The 18,238-nt window shown below is 35.6% G+C and overlaps 1 protein-coding gene across 1 annotated transcript; it reads left to right on the top strand.

Annotated features, from left to right (window-relative positions):
* Nucleotides 1-10,141: 10,141 nt before the first annotated feature.
* Nucleotides 10,142-18,019, top strand: LOC145097539 (AMP-dependent synthetase and ligase family protein). Its single transcript, XM_079035117.1, has 16 exons — nt 10,142-10,533; nt 10,928-11,356; nt 11,460-11,656; nt 12,334-12,537; nt 12,655-13,341; nt 14,234-14,802; nt 14,972-15,047; nt 15,149-15,235; nt 16,548-16,591; nt 16,716-16,824; nt 16,895-16,954; nt 17,073-17,157; nt 17,239-17,303; nt 17,427-17,531; nt 17,595-17,707; nt 17,793-18,019. Exons 1-16 carry the CDS (start codon nt 10,230-10,232, stop codon nt 17,980-17,982), a joined length of 3,324 nt encoding a protein of 1,107 aa, XP_078891243.1. The 5' UTR covers nt 10,142-10,229; the 3' UTR covers nt 17,983-18,019.
* Nucleotides 18,020-18,238: the final 219 nt, after the last annotated feature.

Below are 18,238 nucleotides of genomic sequence, written 5' to 3'. Positions count from 1 at the left end.
GAAGACGGAGCAGACAAGTCTCGTCTTTTATTTTGATTGTATATTTTTGGTGTCTTATTTCAATGAAAGAACATACATGTATTAAACTTTACTTATAATGCAATGGATGATGTTGTTGCTTGTTTATTATATTACACTGTTGTGATACTGTACATGACGTCCTCCACCGCTGAACGTTTCCGCCGTTTGTGGTTTTGGGGTGTGACAGCTGTAAACCCATTCACGGCCCATGTCCACTATATATTGTATTAGTGGTGAGGAGTGCAGGGGTGAGAGAGTGTGCGGCTAGAGAGAGAGAGAAAGAGAAATGAGCATAAGTGTGTGTAAGTGTGTGAATCTTGTGTAAGGTAACTTCATTCTAATCAAATCATACAAGATTCATATTCTTCTTCTTCTCGTTCTCTTTTATTTTGATCTGGCATCATCCGCTTGATTGGGATTCCGCACCATCAAGAGGATTTGATTGATACACAAGCAAATTTGGGACTCTACAAGTGGTATCAAAGCTTAGATGGTATCAATCATTCTGGCCAGATCTGGAGCGTATTTGATCTTATTTTGAAGGATTTTTGCGTTTCTGGATAGATCTTTGAAAAATAGGGGGGGGGGGGTTGTTCTTCGTGTTTTTGATAAAAACGAGTTTTGGATCGAATTTTGGAGCAAAAGTGTGAAAAACGTCGTTTTTTTTGTAACTATTGAAGGGTTTACGGCCATTGAAGGGTTCTCGGCCGAAGAAACATTTGCGGCTAGAGTTTTTCGGCGGCGGCCGTAATCACGAATTAGGGGTTCTCGGACGTTTACGACTCAGTGTTCCTGGTCAGCCTTGTTTCTCGGCCCAGCAACACCTCGACCCAACGAGCCTTTGGTGCGGCCTATACTTAAAAAAAGAGGGGGATTTTGGGGGTGCCAGATTTCAGACCTGGGTCCCCTGCTTCATAATTCCAACACCTTACCATCTGATCTAGCTTGTTGGATGGTTTTTTACTTCCGAATTTAATTCAAAAGGCTTCTTATTTCGATCCAAGTTTCGCAATTTTGACAAATTTTGCCCAAAAATCAAATTTTCAAAATTTCAAAATCCATTTTCAACCAAAAACTTTAGTTTTTTTTAATTTTAATTTTTTACTTTTATTTTTGACTTTTGACCTTAAATTTTGACTTTGACTTTCAAGTTTGACCTTTGACTTTAAACTTTGACTTTCTCGTTTAACCTTCAAAATTTCAAATTTATTTTTTGGCTTGAATTTTAAGTTTGATTTTTTTAAATTTGACTTTTAAGGTTGACTTTTGAGTTTTTAAGTCAAAGGGTATTTTCGATAAAAATGAGTTCTGCATCCCTCCCGGTCAATGATGTTTCATGTACTCCATCTTGTGAAGCTACGATTAAATTTCTTCGCGAACATTATGGATTACTACGTAGAGAGAACGAGGAACTAAAATACGAAGGGTACCAACTTAGGAAAGGCCAGAAACCATTGAAAGATCAATTAGAGACCAAGACAAATGATTATAAGAAATTACAGGCAGAATACAATGACAAGTGTGTCCATTATAAGTATCTTAATAAAGATTTTGATGCTGTGACTACCGAACTTGATGCATTAAAAGCAAAATATAATGATGCTGAATTCAACTTTAAGAAATTTGATGTATCAAGTGAGGTAGTTGTGTCCATGATTGGCAATTGTTTAAAATTTAAAGATAACCAACAAAAGGGTCTGGGGTATGAAAGTATTCCTCCTCCTTTCAATGATACTTACACTTTCACCCCTTTAACTCAAGAAGAAATAAGAAATGAAGCACACCTTTAGTATGGCCAATCCCATGCTTCAACTTCAGTTAAGATTGAACAATCAGGGCCAATTGAGGGTGTTGAGATGAAAAATACTAATGTTTATACTTCCTGTGCAGGTAAAGTAGCGGAAGATGAGAACAAGGCGAACACTATTGATCAAACCAATGACTCCTTGAACTCAGAATATGTTGCTTATGATCAACCTGCTGTTGGTAAATACAGGCCACCAACACAAACGAAACAAAAATGCCTGCTGCAAGTGTGCTTGTGGGAACAATCAGAGACAAGACAAGAATACGCCACCAGGGGCAGGAAGAAACAACTTTCAAGTGAAGAAAAAGACTTGCTTTCACTGTGGAACACCTGGACACATTGCCATAAATTGTCCCAATCGCGCATACGTCCCCTACTACGCACAAGGCTGGCAGAACACGCCAAGAGGGAGATTTTCCAAAAGAAACCCTTCGAGGCCACTTTCAAACAATGACGACTGGAATGCCAAAAAGGGCAAGAATTTAAATTCCAAGGTCAAGAAGGGAATGCCGGATAAAAAGCCAAATCCAAGAGATGCTCCCGTGAGGCCAAAATCAAAGTCATATCGACGACCAGCTTCAAGTTCAAAAGCAAGAGACAAGGCACCCACCAGATCGAACAAGAAATGGGTTAAACCCGAATACAGATGGGCACCAAAGGTCCACTCTCCCAAATCTTCTAATGATTCTAATATTTCTACATCTTTTGTTTGTGATAAGCAGGACATGTCATGGGAGAGAGTACTTTGCAAATATAACAAAGGTCGACCCAGTTTCAAAATGGACTGGGTTCCAAAGAACAACTAATCCTGCTCTGTGTCAGAAAAACTATGGAGGCATATCATCAGAATTCGATTTGTTGATAGTGGTTGTTCTAGGCACATGATAGGAGGCATCTCTCAACTATGCAACACTCAGAACTTTGTTTGAGAGTATGTGTCCTTTGCGGGAAGGGAAGAAAGGAAGGGATCACACATGGGGTTAGTGCTTAACGACGTGAAGGATTTTTGGATCTGTTCTAAGATATGCGTGCTGTTCTCAGACCTTCTGGATGCAAATTCAATCGGTGACTTATGGTTTGAGTTTTTCTTCTCGATACTCCTGAGTTTCTCTTACATTGATTCATTTCAAAGATAATCTTTTATTTTCTTATAGTCTTTCGTTAGTTTTGTTAAATGGGAAGTGATATGAAGTCTAGTGCTAAAGGGCAATATAAAATTCGTGTAATGCACTAAAGCCGAATTGTCTAGACTCCGTGTTCAATGTGCTGGTAGGCACAAAGGATTCAAAAGGACTAGACTTAGATTGACAAATGAAAGGACCAGAAAATATGTACTTAGACAGTTTCATTTGGACTGACAATACAACGCTCAGGTAGATTGAGCAATAAGATAAACATGAGAACCTATAAGATACACTAAAAGTTAATTATCTAGAATTGTGGCTCAACATTTCCTTAATGTATGGACTCATGTCCTTAATTCCGATATTGATAGGGTAACTGGGGGGTTCTGATAAAATAGGTATGTAGGAAATTATTTTCTTGCTTTCTATCTGATATGTGTATTTTTATACATACTTTTATACGTTATATCTTTATATTTTAGCCTTTATTATTCTTATTTAGAACTAAAAGGTACTCATAATACTTTGAATTGTAATTTACAACTAATATAAGTTGCTGGAGCGGATATGGAGAAAAGGGCTTGAAAAACGGAGTTGGACTACAAATGAAAAGAAAATAGGCTGAAGGTGGGCCGAACGCCCTGTGTTCCTAGGAAGAACGCGCTGCATTCATGTCTTGGGGATTACGGGACCGCTTAAAGGAACGCCCTGCGTTCCTTGGACCTACGCGTCGCGTTCGTTTGGCGGTGTAAACTTACTATATATATATTGACATTTAATTCGTTCTAAGAGGGGATTCCGACTTCTAACCTATTTTAGTCGACAATTAACTTCTGTTAAGCCTTTTTGAGGGTCTAGGGAGCGGACAGAAGGCCGTTAAGCTGGCAGGAGCGAAAATCTGAAGGATTAGAGAGCGGATTCGTGTCAGTAATCATGTGGTTTGTTAACGTGACCATGCTTAGCATTCTGCTGTTATACTATTATGTTTTTGCTTTTTGATTTTTGTGTCAAAACCATTTACTTTGAGTTTATGATTAAATAAAACCTTGATTATTGGATTAATTTCTATATTGGATTGTTTGATTTATGTTTAATTTATCTTGCCAAGCTTGTTAAAAGATCCTTATGTGTTAATGACAATTATTTTCTGTTAATTGTCAAGTATATTGAGTTGTATGAACATCTGCTTGATTGCTTGTCTCCTATGATTTTGATGACCATCAAGATTATATGTCTAGGAATAACGAATGTGAAACTAGGATTAACTAGGAAATAAGTAAGTTAATGTGTGAGCCGTGTGTGATAAACCATAAACAAGAGGTTAAATTGAATTAGTAATTTGATTAACTATTATTACAAGTCTTGCTTGATACGAACTGAACACTAGGAAGCATGTTATTTTAATCAACTTATCACTGTTTGAATTGACTTGTTTGCTAAAGGATTAGTAATAGTGAATGTGAATCTAATCATTTTAGGAATCGGTGAACATGAATAAATTAATTTGTGTATGCAATTGTCTATGCTATAAGGTGTAATTTATCTAAACCAAAGTACCTGAAGAGATTTGTTTTCCTGTCAGTTTATCGAGATTTGCTAATTAGTTGTTTGTTTGAGATTTAATAAACCATTTCTTTACTGCTTTTATGTGTTTTGTGTAACCTATAATTATTTTAAAATATTTCACTACCGTTCCCTTTGTGTTCGACACCCTTGTTTATCAAAGCTATACTATACTCAATTGGGTTCACTGCCTGTAAGGTGTGGTTCAGACGCGATAAATTAGGAATTATAAATAAAAAACCAGTGCATTAAATATACACATCACTATCTGTACGTCATATGTTGCTTCCTTTGCGTGATTGGAACATATCCGACCTGGAATGCAACATATGAAACTCTATCTCTATGCATATCCATATTTATAAAATTCTTTCTATCTGTTAGTCATATGCTGTCCCCTCTGTGTGATCGGAAGATCCGACCTGGGACACAACATATGCACTCTACTACCTCTTTAACCCCTATCTATGTTAGTCATATGTTGTTCCTCTGTGTGATTGGAAGACATCCGACCTGGGATACAACATATGCACTTCTATATCCGACTTATTTCTTAATGATTGAATACTCACCTAAAGTAAAGAGTTCTTTTGAAGTTCTTGATTATCGAGGTATGTCAGGAAGTGGGAAACACGTTCTAGTACAACTAAAATTGAACCATTTACTAGGTTGTCTATAGATCTCACTGCTTAATTTAAGTGGACAACAATATCTTTGGTCGTCGTCATCTAAATGTCCATTTAAGAATATAGATCACACTATCTTGTCATTTATAACCTGTCCAATTTGTCAACATCCTTTGTGTTTAAGTGGATCACAATACCGGTGATTGACCAGATCTAAACATGCAGGTGTGTACGGATAAACGATATTGGATTGCCTGACAACTTTGATCCTAAATATTTTTGTTTTTATTAAATTTGTTCATAGTTATCCTCTATGCGCAAATTTAGGGGGAGAATTAAAATTTAAAAAATCAAACAAAAATCAAAAAAATCAAAAAGCCAAAATAGTGTTATTTATTATTATTATTATTATTTTTTGAAACGGCAAACTATCCTACTCCTAATCTAATCTTAAATACCACCTATGTCTCCTAGAGAGACTTGAACCCATGACCTCTCATTTGAGAGAGTCACTCCTTACCGCTAGACCAAAGGCCCTTTGGTGCCAAAATAGTGTTATTTCTGTTTTATTTTTCAGAAAATATGAAAATTCCAAAAATATTGTGTGCTAAGTTTTTTTTCTTTTAGTTTAGTTTTGTCTTGAAAAGTGAATTCCGATGTAGATGAGACTCATGGAGTCTGTATCGAGATTTTCTAAGCCAAGGCTTCATCCATGATCATCGAAGAATTCTCATTCGAAGGAGCAAGAAATGAAGATTATTCTTTCAACATTCAATCTTTCAACCCTAGAAGCAAGTTGAAGCTACAATTGAAGATTATGTGACAGATTGCATTGAAGCCTCCTCAATCACTTTGTTGCTATCTATGAACCTGCTGAAGCGATCCAGAAGATTCGTTCTCTCTAATGTTCTCTCTGAAGATTCTCAAGCTGAAAGCGCCATCTTTCAAGAATCTCTACATGATGCCTCCACACCCGACGTGTGTTCAAAGTCAAATTCTGAAGAAAATCCCAACTGCTCAAGATGAAGTCATTTATTGAAGATTTATCAAGTTCATCTTGAAGCTGTGAAGAAATCGAAGATAAACGCTGAAGCCAAGCTCCAAATGAAGGAGCAAGAAAATCCAACTACTTTTTAGGGGGAGTTTGTTGGGTCAATTAGAAAAGAAAGCTATAAACCAAAGGGGATATTGTTGGGTCTAAAATATTGGCTTATACTTTACTTTTCTAGAAAAGTGTATTTTTCTGTAATGTAATATGTGTTCGCTGTTGTGTTCACGACCCAGGTGGGTGTTTACGGCCGTGAACTGGTTCACGGCCGTAAACCCATTCATGACCCATGTCCACTATATATTGTATTAGTGGTGAGGAGTGCAGGTGTGTGTGTGTGTGTGAGAGAGAGAGAGAGAGAGGAGCATAAGTGTGGGAATCTTGTGTAAGAGAACTTCATTCTAATCAAATCATACAAGATTAATATTATTCTTCTTCTCCTTGTAACGGCGTAAACTTTCAAACAAAATTTTAAATTTTAAAACTCATAACCACATATAAATAATTCTCAAAATCACTAGTGTCGATGTCATAATATTTTCCAAAATAGTTTTCAAAAGTAATTATTCAAATCCAGGATCCTCGTTCATGACTATTTTCTCTTGTGTGTGTACAATCGAGCCGCCGCCTTCCCGCGATCCTGATAAGAACCTGAAACACATAACACATAACACGGTAAGCACGAAGCTTAGTAAGTTCCCCAAAATACCACATACAACAAATTCGCCACTCGAGGCTATACTCTGTAGGACCCTCCGACCCGTGTGTCTCAGTGGGACCCTCCAGTCCTGTAGCTCGTTGGACCCTCTGGTCCGGTCTGGTTGAGGACCATATGGCCTCATAAATCGTTGGACCCTTTGGTTCGGTCTGTAAAGCTCCGCATGACATAAATCACTAAGAAATAATGCACATCATAATACATAAGGCAGGATAACATAATACTTGATGTAAGCACATAAGACCTTCCGGTCACACATAAATACCACTCAAGGCAAAGTATAGTGAGAAGACTCACCTCAGATGATGAACAGTCCCTATAAACGCTGCTGCCACGCACCAACCTCGAACTCTGTGCCAAACCCACAATTATCCCAAATAGGAACTAATTCTCAACTCTCGCTCATTAGGTCTAAAGGTAGTCCACTAACCGACCCATCAATGACCTAAAACCTATTGGGCCCACCAAGGCCCAATAATAAATGGGCTCTCCTGAGGCCCAACTCTCTCACATCTAATGGCAAGTCCAACTTAAGGGCCCAAGACATACTTATAATATTTTTCTACTCATAGTCTCTAATACACAAGCACAAAGATTTAGGCTCAACCCTTAAGGCCCATAATAAAGTCTAGAACAAAAGCCCACAAAGAGGTTATGCGGGGCGTACCTCCATTGGTACGCTCAGCGTACCCAAGCATGTACGAATCTGATCGGGGGCCTCAACCAAGTATGCGGGGCGTACTGGAATTACGTTGGGAGTACGCTCAGTTTTGTTTAGTCCATTTTCTTGGTCTTAAACCGTTAAGACCTTAGCTTATTTCTCAGATCTGGGCTTCCTAGTAGCTCTTACTCCATAAAGTCAGGGACTTTAAGCCTTTGCATGGCTGATGTGGTCACAATCACACAAAACACTCATTCTCTTTTCTCATTAAGCTCTTATCTCATGCATGATTTGATTCTAACATCAAAGATCTCATTTTTATGAAAATACTCCATTAAAAACACTCAAAAGGACAGATAATGGGCTCTGGAGTTTATCAACTCATAAAGCTTCAAGCTTTGGGACCAAAAATCCTAAAATGAACCATACTATGCACAACTCAAAAAGGAATGTGAAATATTTGAGTTTTATACCTTTCAATGATGCTTCATCCCCATAAAAGCTCAGATCTAAAGCCTGGACTCCAACTCCTTTCCCTTCAAGGCTCCTTCTTCACTTCCAAGGACTCACAAGGTCACCCCAAGGGTTCTCATGCACTCACAAGCTTTTATGGACGAAGGTTTAGGGTTTTGGAGGGTTCGTTCTTTGAGAAAAATGGCCAGGAATGAGGCCATCTCATTCCTTATCTAGGGTCACTTAAAATATTAGGGTTTCTACACTGTGCCTAGTACGCCCAGTGTACCCTCTGGTACGCCCAACGTACTAGGTGGCTCTTGCTTTAGGATCATGCGTATTCGTACGCTAAGCGTACACATACGTACACCCAGCGTACTCCGCTGCCACATTTCTCAACTTAGGGGCTTATCTTGCCAAATCTTCAAACTTCCATAGCTTCTTTGATACAACTCTGATTCCAAAGGTCCTCATACCTATGGAAAGGTGATGAGATGCCCGATGCTTCTAGCAACTCGTCGCAACCCCGAGGTTTCCTCCTGCCCGGTTTGCAGCCCACGAACTCTGATCACAGACGATCCAGAACAGGATGTTACACTCCTTCTCTTTTATTTTGATCTGGCATCATCCGCTTGATTGGGATTCCGCACCATCAAGCGGATCAGATTGATACATAAGCAGATTTAGGACTCTACAACTTTATATCTCAAATGAGCTGGAAATGTGCCCAAACCTCTGGATCTTCTTGCTTTCTCTTGATCTCTCAAGCTTCCTTCTCTTCCTCAAACTTCAAACACACAAAAATGGCACCACAAAGCTTAAGAACACTCAATAAATGGCTAGGGTTTCAAGTTAGGGTCTTCTAGAAGTGAGAGGGACAATGGAGGCTAGTTTGGGACGAGATAAGTTGTTTAAATAGGGTGCAAACCTTAAATATTAGGGTTGTCATCCAGACTGCTTCTACTCGTCGAGTCGGTCCCACGACTCGTTGAGTAGGTCATTAAACCCCCCCGCATAATGTCGAGTCTACTCTACGAGTTGGGCCTCCAATTCGCCGAGTCCTAGAGAAAAATACAAAATTACTTGAATTTAAATACGTACCAAGAATCATATGTTACACGAATCCCCTTCTTACCCCTGCCCCCGCCCCTATTGATTTTGGGGTACCTTATTTGGGCTAAAAGAAATTCTTATTTGGGCTAAAAGAAACTATTTTTTGGTTAACAAATAGTTATTCATAGCATAATTTTACATGTTACAAACAACTTAAAAACATGTTTTTGTTGAATTTTTGTACGTGAAAATCATTTTATTGTTTATTATATTTATATAATTAATATATGTCAATATATATAATTTATTAACGCCCCCATGGGGGTTTCGGGGCGGGACTGCCAACTCTCGCCCCTGCTCCCGAAATTAAAACGGAGGTTAATCTTTCCCCTGCCCCCGCCTCCATCCCTGATTTTTTTCAACAAATTCCCCCATACGGGACGGGGCCCCCACGAGATCGAGGTCACACGAGACTTTTTGACATCCTTAATAAGAAGTGACCCATTAATGTACAAATTTTTCTAGAAAAATGAAGAAGGCAATAGAGAGGCTTGAGATGTTCATTGGATGCTGATTGATATTTTGGATTTATAAGTTTTTGTGTCTTCGATTGAGATGTATAGTAAGATTTTGAGTTATGTATTTTTTGGTAACAATATTAGGATATGTAATGAAGAAGGCGATAGATTGTTATGTTTCTTGGTAATATTATTAAGATACGTATTGACTGATTTTAAGTTATGAAGTATTTTGCATGATTTTCACATTATATCGACAAGAATACTAAATCAATTAATTAAAATTTTACTATTTTTATAATGACAGACAAAAAAAAATTTAATTCAAATTAAACATAACAGACAAAAAAATAATAATAATTATATCAATTTATATGAACTCCAATTCAATTTTCGTGACAACCAATCAACATATAAAATTCAAAATACCAGTGTCTTTTTTTATTTATTTATTTATTATTTTTTATTAATATTTATCAATTTCAATTGTAATTCCTAAATATTATTGGAATCTAACTATCCAAACTGCACCAAAACTTCCAAATTAACACCACAAAACCAATAGCCCAGCAGTTGTATTTCAATTGGTGCCATTCCCCCCTTGTCTCTCCCTCTCTATTGTCACAGTGAAGAAGAAATGGACCAGAAAAACCTCTCTTCACTTCGCAGCTGCTGTATTTCACACGAATTCTACAAATCGGCTTCCAAAAACCCTAATAAAATCGCAGTCATTCACTCTTCCCGTCGACACCATACCAAATCCACCACAGAAATTGACCATTTCATTGAAACATCACCATCGCATGACCATCATCCGGTGTACAAAGACGACGTATGCTTCACTTATTCGGAAATTCTAGAAGCGGTAGATTCTCTCAGCCGCCGTCTACGGTTCATCCTTGACGGTGGAGCTGATCCGTATCTTATCAGACCTTCCCCAGGTTTATTTCATTCTTCCATTCATGTTGCTATATGATGTATATGAAATTCTTATTTTGAATTCGAGTTTGAGTGATATAATATTCTTTTATACATGTATGAGTATGGTTTACAATTTTAACAAATCATGTTCGAATATTATATCTGTTAGTGTGCTTATTCAAAGTGAAAGCATCATATTTTATTTTGTATTTCTTTTAAACTAGTGAGCTTAGCAGTTTGACATTGCTAATGATTCTTTGATTAGTGAGATTCCATCATCCCATGATCTACAAATCTTTTACCCAAATAACACAATAAAAGCGGAAGTTATAATTTAAATGTTCAATTTGATCCAATGAAAGATTATATATTTGTTGAATATTAATCTACAAGACTACAACTTTCTCTTTTCAGGCTCTACTCCTATTGATCAATCCACAAACACTCCAAGAATTGTGGGGATATACATGGCTCCTTCTGTAGAATATATTATATCTATTCTTTCTATTTTGAGATGTGGGGAGGCTTTCATGCCACTAGACCCTTCATGGCCAAAAGAAAGAGTATTATCCGTTGTTTCTTCTTCAAATTCCAAACTCATTCTTTGTGGTTCTACTTCATTTGATGAAAACTACTCTCACCAAATCAACAAATATCGTTTTCTTGTTGATAATGTTGGTTGTCCTGTTTTAGTAATTTCCATGAAAACCAACCTTAACAACTACTTTTCTTCCCCTTCTTTGCTTTGGCCATGTGAAAATAAGACTCTGAGACCATTTTGTTACTTGATGTACACCTCTGGATCAACGGGAAAACCTAAAGGTGTTTGTGGCACTGAACAAGGTGAGTAAATATCAACTATAAATATTATTTGTTGATACTTGTTCATGTCATAGTATTTGTTGTGTAAGTTCTCATTCTCCCATGTGGAATTTGCGTCTTTTAGGTCTTCTTAATCGCTTCGTATGGATGCAAGACATGTATCCCTTATGTGGTGAGGAAACTTTGTTGTTCAAAACCTCCATTGGCTTTATTGATCATCTGCAAGAAATTTTGGGAGCTCTACTTACTACTTGTACCTTGGTTATTCCTCCTTTCAGTGTGCTAAAAGAAAATATACTTTCCATCACCGAGTATTTACAGGTACATTAACACAAAAGTCAAGTTTTAGACAAGTAATTTTAGCCGAATAGGCAAGAAGCTGATTTTATTTTACTAAAGCTGTGTTTGGCACGCCACAGCTAGATAAAAAGTATCTTATTTTTCGAGCTTTTTTAAGTTCTCAGGTTTGGCAAGCCAAAAAGTAGCTTATAAGCTAGCTTTCTGAAAAGTTACTTAGGCTATGTTTGGTAGACTAGCCGAAAAGATAGCTGGTAGTTGAAATATATAAAATGACATAAAAGGACATTTAAAAGAACGTTTTCCAAAATTAATTAAGGATATCTTCGTAACATTTTAAAAAAGCTTCTGAAAAGCTAGTCTAAGTAGCTTTTTAAAAAATCAGCTTATCAACTACTTTTTGGCTTGCCAAACATGTCAATTTAAAAAAACTCGAAAAATAAGTTAGCTGTGTTACGCCAAACAGAACCTTAGAGTAACTTTTGAGGAGCTTTTTAAATTTTTTTCCGAATATACCCTTAATTAATTACAAAACGCATTCTTCTGAATACCCTTTTATGTCATTTTATATCTTTCAACTAGCTTATCAGCTAGTTTTTACCAAACATCAGTTTTTATCAGCTAGCTTTTCAGCTAAAAACTAAATTTTCAGCTAGTATGCCAAACATAGCCTAAATTTGATCTTTTGGAACAATTGGCAGGACTATCCTATCAATAGGCTTGTTGCTATACCATCACTAATGAGGATGCTTCTTCCATCTCTTCAAAGTTCATATAGCACAACGATTAAAACCTCTTTAAAATTGTTAATACTAAGTGGAGAAATCCTTCATTTATCCCTATGGAGTTCTCTTATAAAGCTATTACCCAACACCACAATCTTGAATCTATATGGTAGCACAGAGGTGAGTCAAAGATTGTGCACTACATCCTAAAATCACCTTATATCATATATCATGTGTCTTCACTTGTTTATTTACTTATTAATCCTAATGGATTTAACTTTTAACTTTCACTCCAAGGTTTCAGGTGATTGTACATATTTTGACTGTAGAAAACTTCCATCTCTTTTGGAGACCGAGTCACTTACTACTGTTCCAATAGGAATGCCTCTTCCTAATTGTAATGTATCACTTCTTGGAGAAGAAATATATGTTTCTGGACTATGTACTTCAATCGGATACATAAATCATGACATTATGCCTCTTGATATTACAAATTCTCATCTGGGGTCTGCTTTTTTCTCTTCAATTGATGAAAAGGAAAGTGTAGTGTTGTTTAAGACAGGTGATTTTGCCAAACAACTTCCTAGTGGTGACTTGGTTTTTGTAGGGAGAAATGATCGAATTGTAAAGGTGAATGGTAATAGAATTGCATTAGAGGAGATTGAAAATACATTGAGATTACACAATGATGTGGATGATGTTGTTGTGACTTTTAAAAGAGTTGGAGAAGTTGCGTATATTGAAGCTTATGTAGTTGTGAAACATGGGAAAAGTTTGAGTTGTTGTATTAGAGGTTGGATGTTTGAGAAGCTTCCATTAGCAATGATTCCTAGAAGGTTTTTGTTTGTGGATTCGCTACCGATTTCTTCTTCTTCTGGGAAGGTGGATTATGGTTTGTTGGAGAGTTCAAGTTGTTTAGTGTCAGATATTTGTAGTGAAATGGATGAGGTTATTGATGCCAATCGTTTGCAGACAATAAAAGAGGTTTTTTTTTTTTTTTTTCCTTTATCCTCTTTAATTTTCCTTAATTGCTTCTTGCTTTTCCTCCATGACATCAATGTAAATAACTAAAACTTGTTGGATGAGAAAATAAGAATAAATAGAACAAGAAAAAGATAAAAAAGAAATTGGAAAGTTTGTAAATTTATCACTTTGGACCTTCTTGGGAAAATGTTAATTGTTACAGTAAATGAGGATACTAAATACTAACCTTTTTTGTTCCTTGGGCACTTTTATATATGTGTATATCTTATAGAAAAGGATGATATTTAATTTTTTCTTTTATATTGTTTGGTTGAGGGTATATCTTATATTTTATTTTAAAGATGGGTTAATCTCATAAAAAATCTTATATTTTGTGTTTTTTTGGGATTAAAACTCAAATTTATTTTGTGCCTGAAAAAGAAAGACCTTGTATTTTTTCATTTTTTCCAAAAAAGCCCTCAACTTTGTTTTTTTTTTTTTTTTTCCGAAAAAACCTTCAACTTTTTTAGTTTTTCTCAAAAAAACTAAAAGGGCAAATCGGAAAAAATGAAAAAATGCAAGGTCTTTTTCAGGCAATAAATAAATGTGAGGTTTAATCCGGAAAAAACACAAAATATGAGGTCTTTTATGAGATTAACCCTTTAAAGATTCAACCTTTTAAGATCAAATTTGTTGTTACTTAAACTTCATGCTTTTTCATTTTCCTATATTTTTATTCTGAAGTTAATCAAATATCATTATATTGTATTAACTTCCAAAACTCAACAGTTTCTTGTTTATTAAAATTCGTACCACTTTTATACAATCCAATCATTTTAGAGCAATTAGCACTAGAATATTTTTGTATTAACTTACGCAACTTCATGATTTCTTATTTATTAAATTTACACAGGCCTTTTGTGATGCTTTATTGGTGGAAAAACTCAACAACAATGATGATTTCTTTGACTTGGGTGGTGATTCAATTTCAGCAGCTCATGCTTCACATAAACTAGGAATCAATATGAAATTGTTGTATTCTTTTCCTTCTCCATTAAACCTCCTCATGGCTCTCATGGATCCTAATAATCATCCACTTCCTATTGTATCTAATGACACCCATCTGAAAACAAAAAAGCTACATACAAGGTTATCTAATGAGCTTGATGAATCTAGCTCTAATAATCATCCTCCTCACAAGGTTTTAAAAATGGAAGATGATAATTGGGACTCCATCTCAAATCACATGTGTTTTTGTGCAATTACTCGTTGTAACAAAGTAATGTTTGGGGAGAAATATGACAACATTAATACATCATTTCAAGCAACTATTTGTGAGAAAAAGGGTTTTATAAGAGAAGTGTGGAGAGTTAACATGGAGTCTTGTGTTGATGCATCACCACTTGTTGTTGTAAGAGAAGAGGGAGCTTTTTTGTACATTGGATCTCATTCAAGGAAATTTATCTGTGTTAAAGCCTCAAAGTAAGTGTTTAGTTTCTTAATTGTTTATGTTAAGTAAAAAAGAAATAGCAAAAGGATCTCTATTTGTTTATGTTAATAGTGACTCGAATCCAAGTTTAGCAGAAGGGTAGAATTGTACATTCACTTTTGAATCTGTTTAATAATTAATCACATGAATTGAATTGTACAGTGGTGTTATCCAGTGGGAGATTGAATTAGAAGGGAGAGTAGAGTGCTCAGCAACAATTTTGGGAGATTTTTCTCAGGTTAACTTATATTTCAACAATCATTAATTATAATTATATAATACCCTTTTATATTATATATAATATATACACATTATGACAAAGATCTTTTACATATTTAGGTTGTAGTTGGGTGTTACAAAGGGAACATATATTTTCTCAATTCCATGAATGGAAGCATCACTTGGACTTTCCACACAGGTGGTGAGGTACTTCTCCTCTCTTTATTGAACTCAGGTAGTATTGTGTTACACAGGGTCCATTTCTGTAATTTCTGTGAAATATGGGGACCATGTCGGTAATTTTGCAATTAATCAGGGACCGTTTCTGTAGTTTTTGTGAAACACAGGGACCATTTCTATCAATTTGTTATTAGGCAGAGGCCATTTCTGTAACTTTGTGAAACACAGAATATTTTTGCTAATCCCCTATTAGACAGGTTATTTCTGTGATTTTACGAAATACGTGGACCAATTCTGTAATAATTAAGTTAAGTAGGGACCATTATAGTAAGTTTGTGAAACGTAGGTACCATTTTCATAAGTTTGTGAAACGTAGGGACCATTATAGTAAGTTTGTGAAACGTAGGGACCATTTCTATAATTTTGTTAAATGGAGGGAGAATTTCTGTAAAGCCACTATTAGGCAGGGACAATCGATGTAACTTTGTGAAACCAAGGGACCATTTCTGTAAATTTCCTAAAAGGCATGGAGAAATTTTGTAGTTTTATGATACACAGGGATTGTTTCTGTTAGTCCCCTATTAGACAGAGGCTATTTCTGTGATTTTATGAAACACATTGACCAATTCTTTAATAGTTCAGTTAATTAGGGACCATTTCTGTAGCTCTGTGAAACGTAGGGACCATTTCTGTAATTTTGTGAAACGGAGGGACAATTTCTGTTAAGTCACTATTTGGCAGGGACAATCGCTGTAACTTTGTGAAACAAAGGGACCATTTCTGTAAATTTCCTAAAGGGCATGGAGAGATTCTGTAATTTTATGAACCGCAGGGATTGTTTCTGTTAACCCCCTATTAGACAGAGGCTATTTCCGTAATTTCATGAAACACATGGACCAATTCTGTGATAATTCAGTTAATTAGGGACCATTTCCGTAATTTTATCAAACGTAGGGACCATTTCTGTAACTTTGTGAAACGGAGGGACAATTTCTGTGAAGTCAATCTTGTGCATGGACCATCTATGTAACTTTGTGAAATACATGTACCATTTCTGTAAATCCCGTAAAAGGCAGGGACCAATTCTGTAATTTTTATGAAACACATGGACCATATCTGTAATTTTCCAGTTAAACAGCCACCATTTCTGCAAATATTGCATGGCTTGATTATATATATATTTGATAATTTTTACTTCCTTTCTTATCATCATCATCATCTTCAAATTTAATAATTTTCCATGAAGATTATTATTGTAGTTATTTATGTTTGAATATTCATACCCATTTTCTTTATTCAAATGTTTATCCCAAAGCAAGTTTTACATTTTTTTTTGAAGGTAAAGTCACAACCAGTGGTAGACAAGCAGAGGCATCTAGTATGGTAATATTCACTTTTCTTTCACACATTGACACATTTTTTTTTTTTTTTTTTTTTCAATAAATATTCATGTTTAAACTCCTATTTTTTTTTTTTTTTTTTTAATGTTGTATAAAATAATATACAGGTGTGGATCTTATGACCATAATCTATATGCCCTTGATTATCAGACTCATTCTTGTGTCTATAACCTAAATTGTGGTGGGAGCATATATGGCTCACCTGTAATCAATGAGGTGAATTTAATTAATCATAATCATCATATGCAAAGGGGTTATTTTATTTATTTATTTATTAATTTTGTAGGCTGATGAAACACTCTATTTTGCATCCACTAATGGCTCCATGACTGCATTGTCTTTAAAGGTATATACAACATTTAAAATTTGATTTTTCTATCTCACTAGAAACCTTTTAGGCCGACATTTTTTTTTTTAAATATATTTGATTTTAATTAAATTACAATTTTTTTTATTATAAGCAGGCTATACCATTCGGTGTGTTATGGGCTCAAGACATGGGAGCACCCATATTTGGCTCTCTCTCCATTGATCACATTAATGGGAATGGTATGTGTTTTTTTTTTTTTTTTTTTTTTTTTTTTTTTTTTTTTAAATAAATAAATATATAACCAAAAAGTACAATTGCAGTGATATGTTGCATGGTGAATGGACATGTAGTTGCTGTTAATGGAAATGGATCCATCATTTGGAGGGTAAGTTTAGCTTCTCCATATGTTAATAAATATTAAATAATAATATATCCATAAACTGTATAATTTCTACTTTGAAAAAGCCACATGTCTGATATCATATGTTAACATATTTTTATTAATTAGGGAATAACTGGGGGCCCGATCTTTGGTGGGCCCAGCATATCTCATGTCTTACATAACCAGGTGGTTATATGTTCCAGGGACGAAGGGGTCTATTCGTTTGGTTTGGTAAGAGTAAAAAATAATTTCTTGCAATAAATTATTTGGAAATGACCATTTTACCCCTGTTAGGAAAAAGGAAATCTACTGTGGAAGCACGATTTGGGGGAACCGATTGTTTCGTCTGCGTATGTAGATGAAAACTTACGGTTGATATCGGATTATTCACATGTCAAGGAGGACAGGTAATAATATAGAAACTCATTAAAAGAATTAAAGTGTTGTTATGATTATTTTTCGCACTGATTTTTGTCAAATGATTGTTTTCAGGTTAATTTGTGTGTGCACGAGTTCGGGAAGTATAGTTGTGCTAAGAATCAAGTTAGATTGTAATGAAGTGGAGGAATTTGGTAGGTTGGACATTGGTGGAGATATATTCTCTTCACCCGTGTTTATTTGTGGGAGGATTTTTGTTGGTTGTAGAGATGATTACTTATATTGTCTTGAGATTGAGGGATAAATAGATATTAATGGATGAAATATAGAATTTTTATGAAGTGATTGATCATTCGAATTGGGGTGTTCGCAGTGACTTTTTATGAAGTGATTGATCATTCGAATTGGGGTGTTCGCAGTGTGGTGTGGTGCAGTTTAGAGTCAAAACTGTAAACTGCACCGCATAAGCGGTTTGAGATTTTTGAAAACCTGCAAACTACACTGCGAAAGTTTCAAACTGTGTTAAACTGTAAACTGCACCGCATAAGCGGTTTGAGATT

Source organism: Lactuca serriola, chromosome 1 (assembly GCF_051521515.1).
Source record: "Lactuca serriola cultivar US96UC23 chromosome 1, Lser_US96UC23_V15, whole genome shotgun sequence".
Lineage (NCBI taxonomy): Eukaryota > Viridiplantae > Streptophyta > Magnoliopsida > Asterales > Asteraceae > Lactuca > Lactuca serriola.
This window is presented reverse-complemented; position numbering and strand designations above follow the sequence as displayed.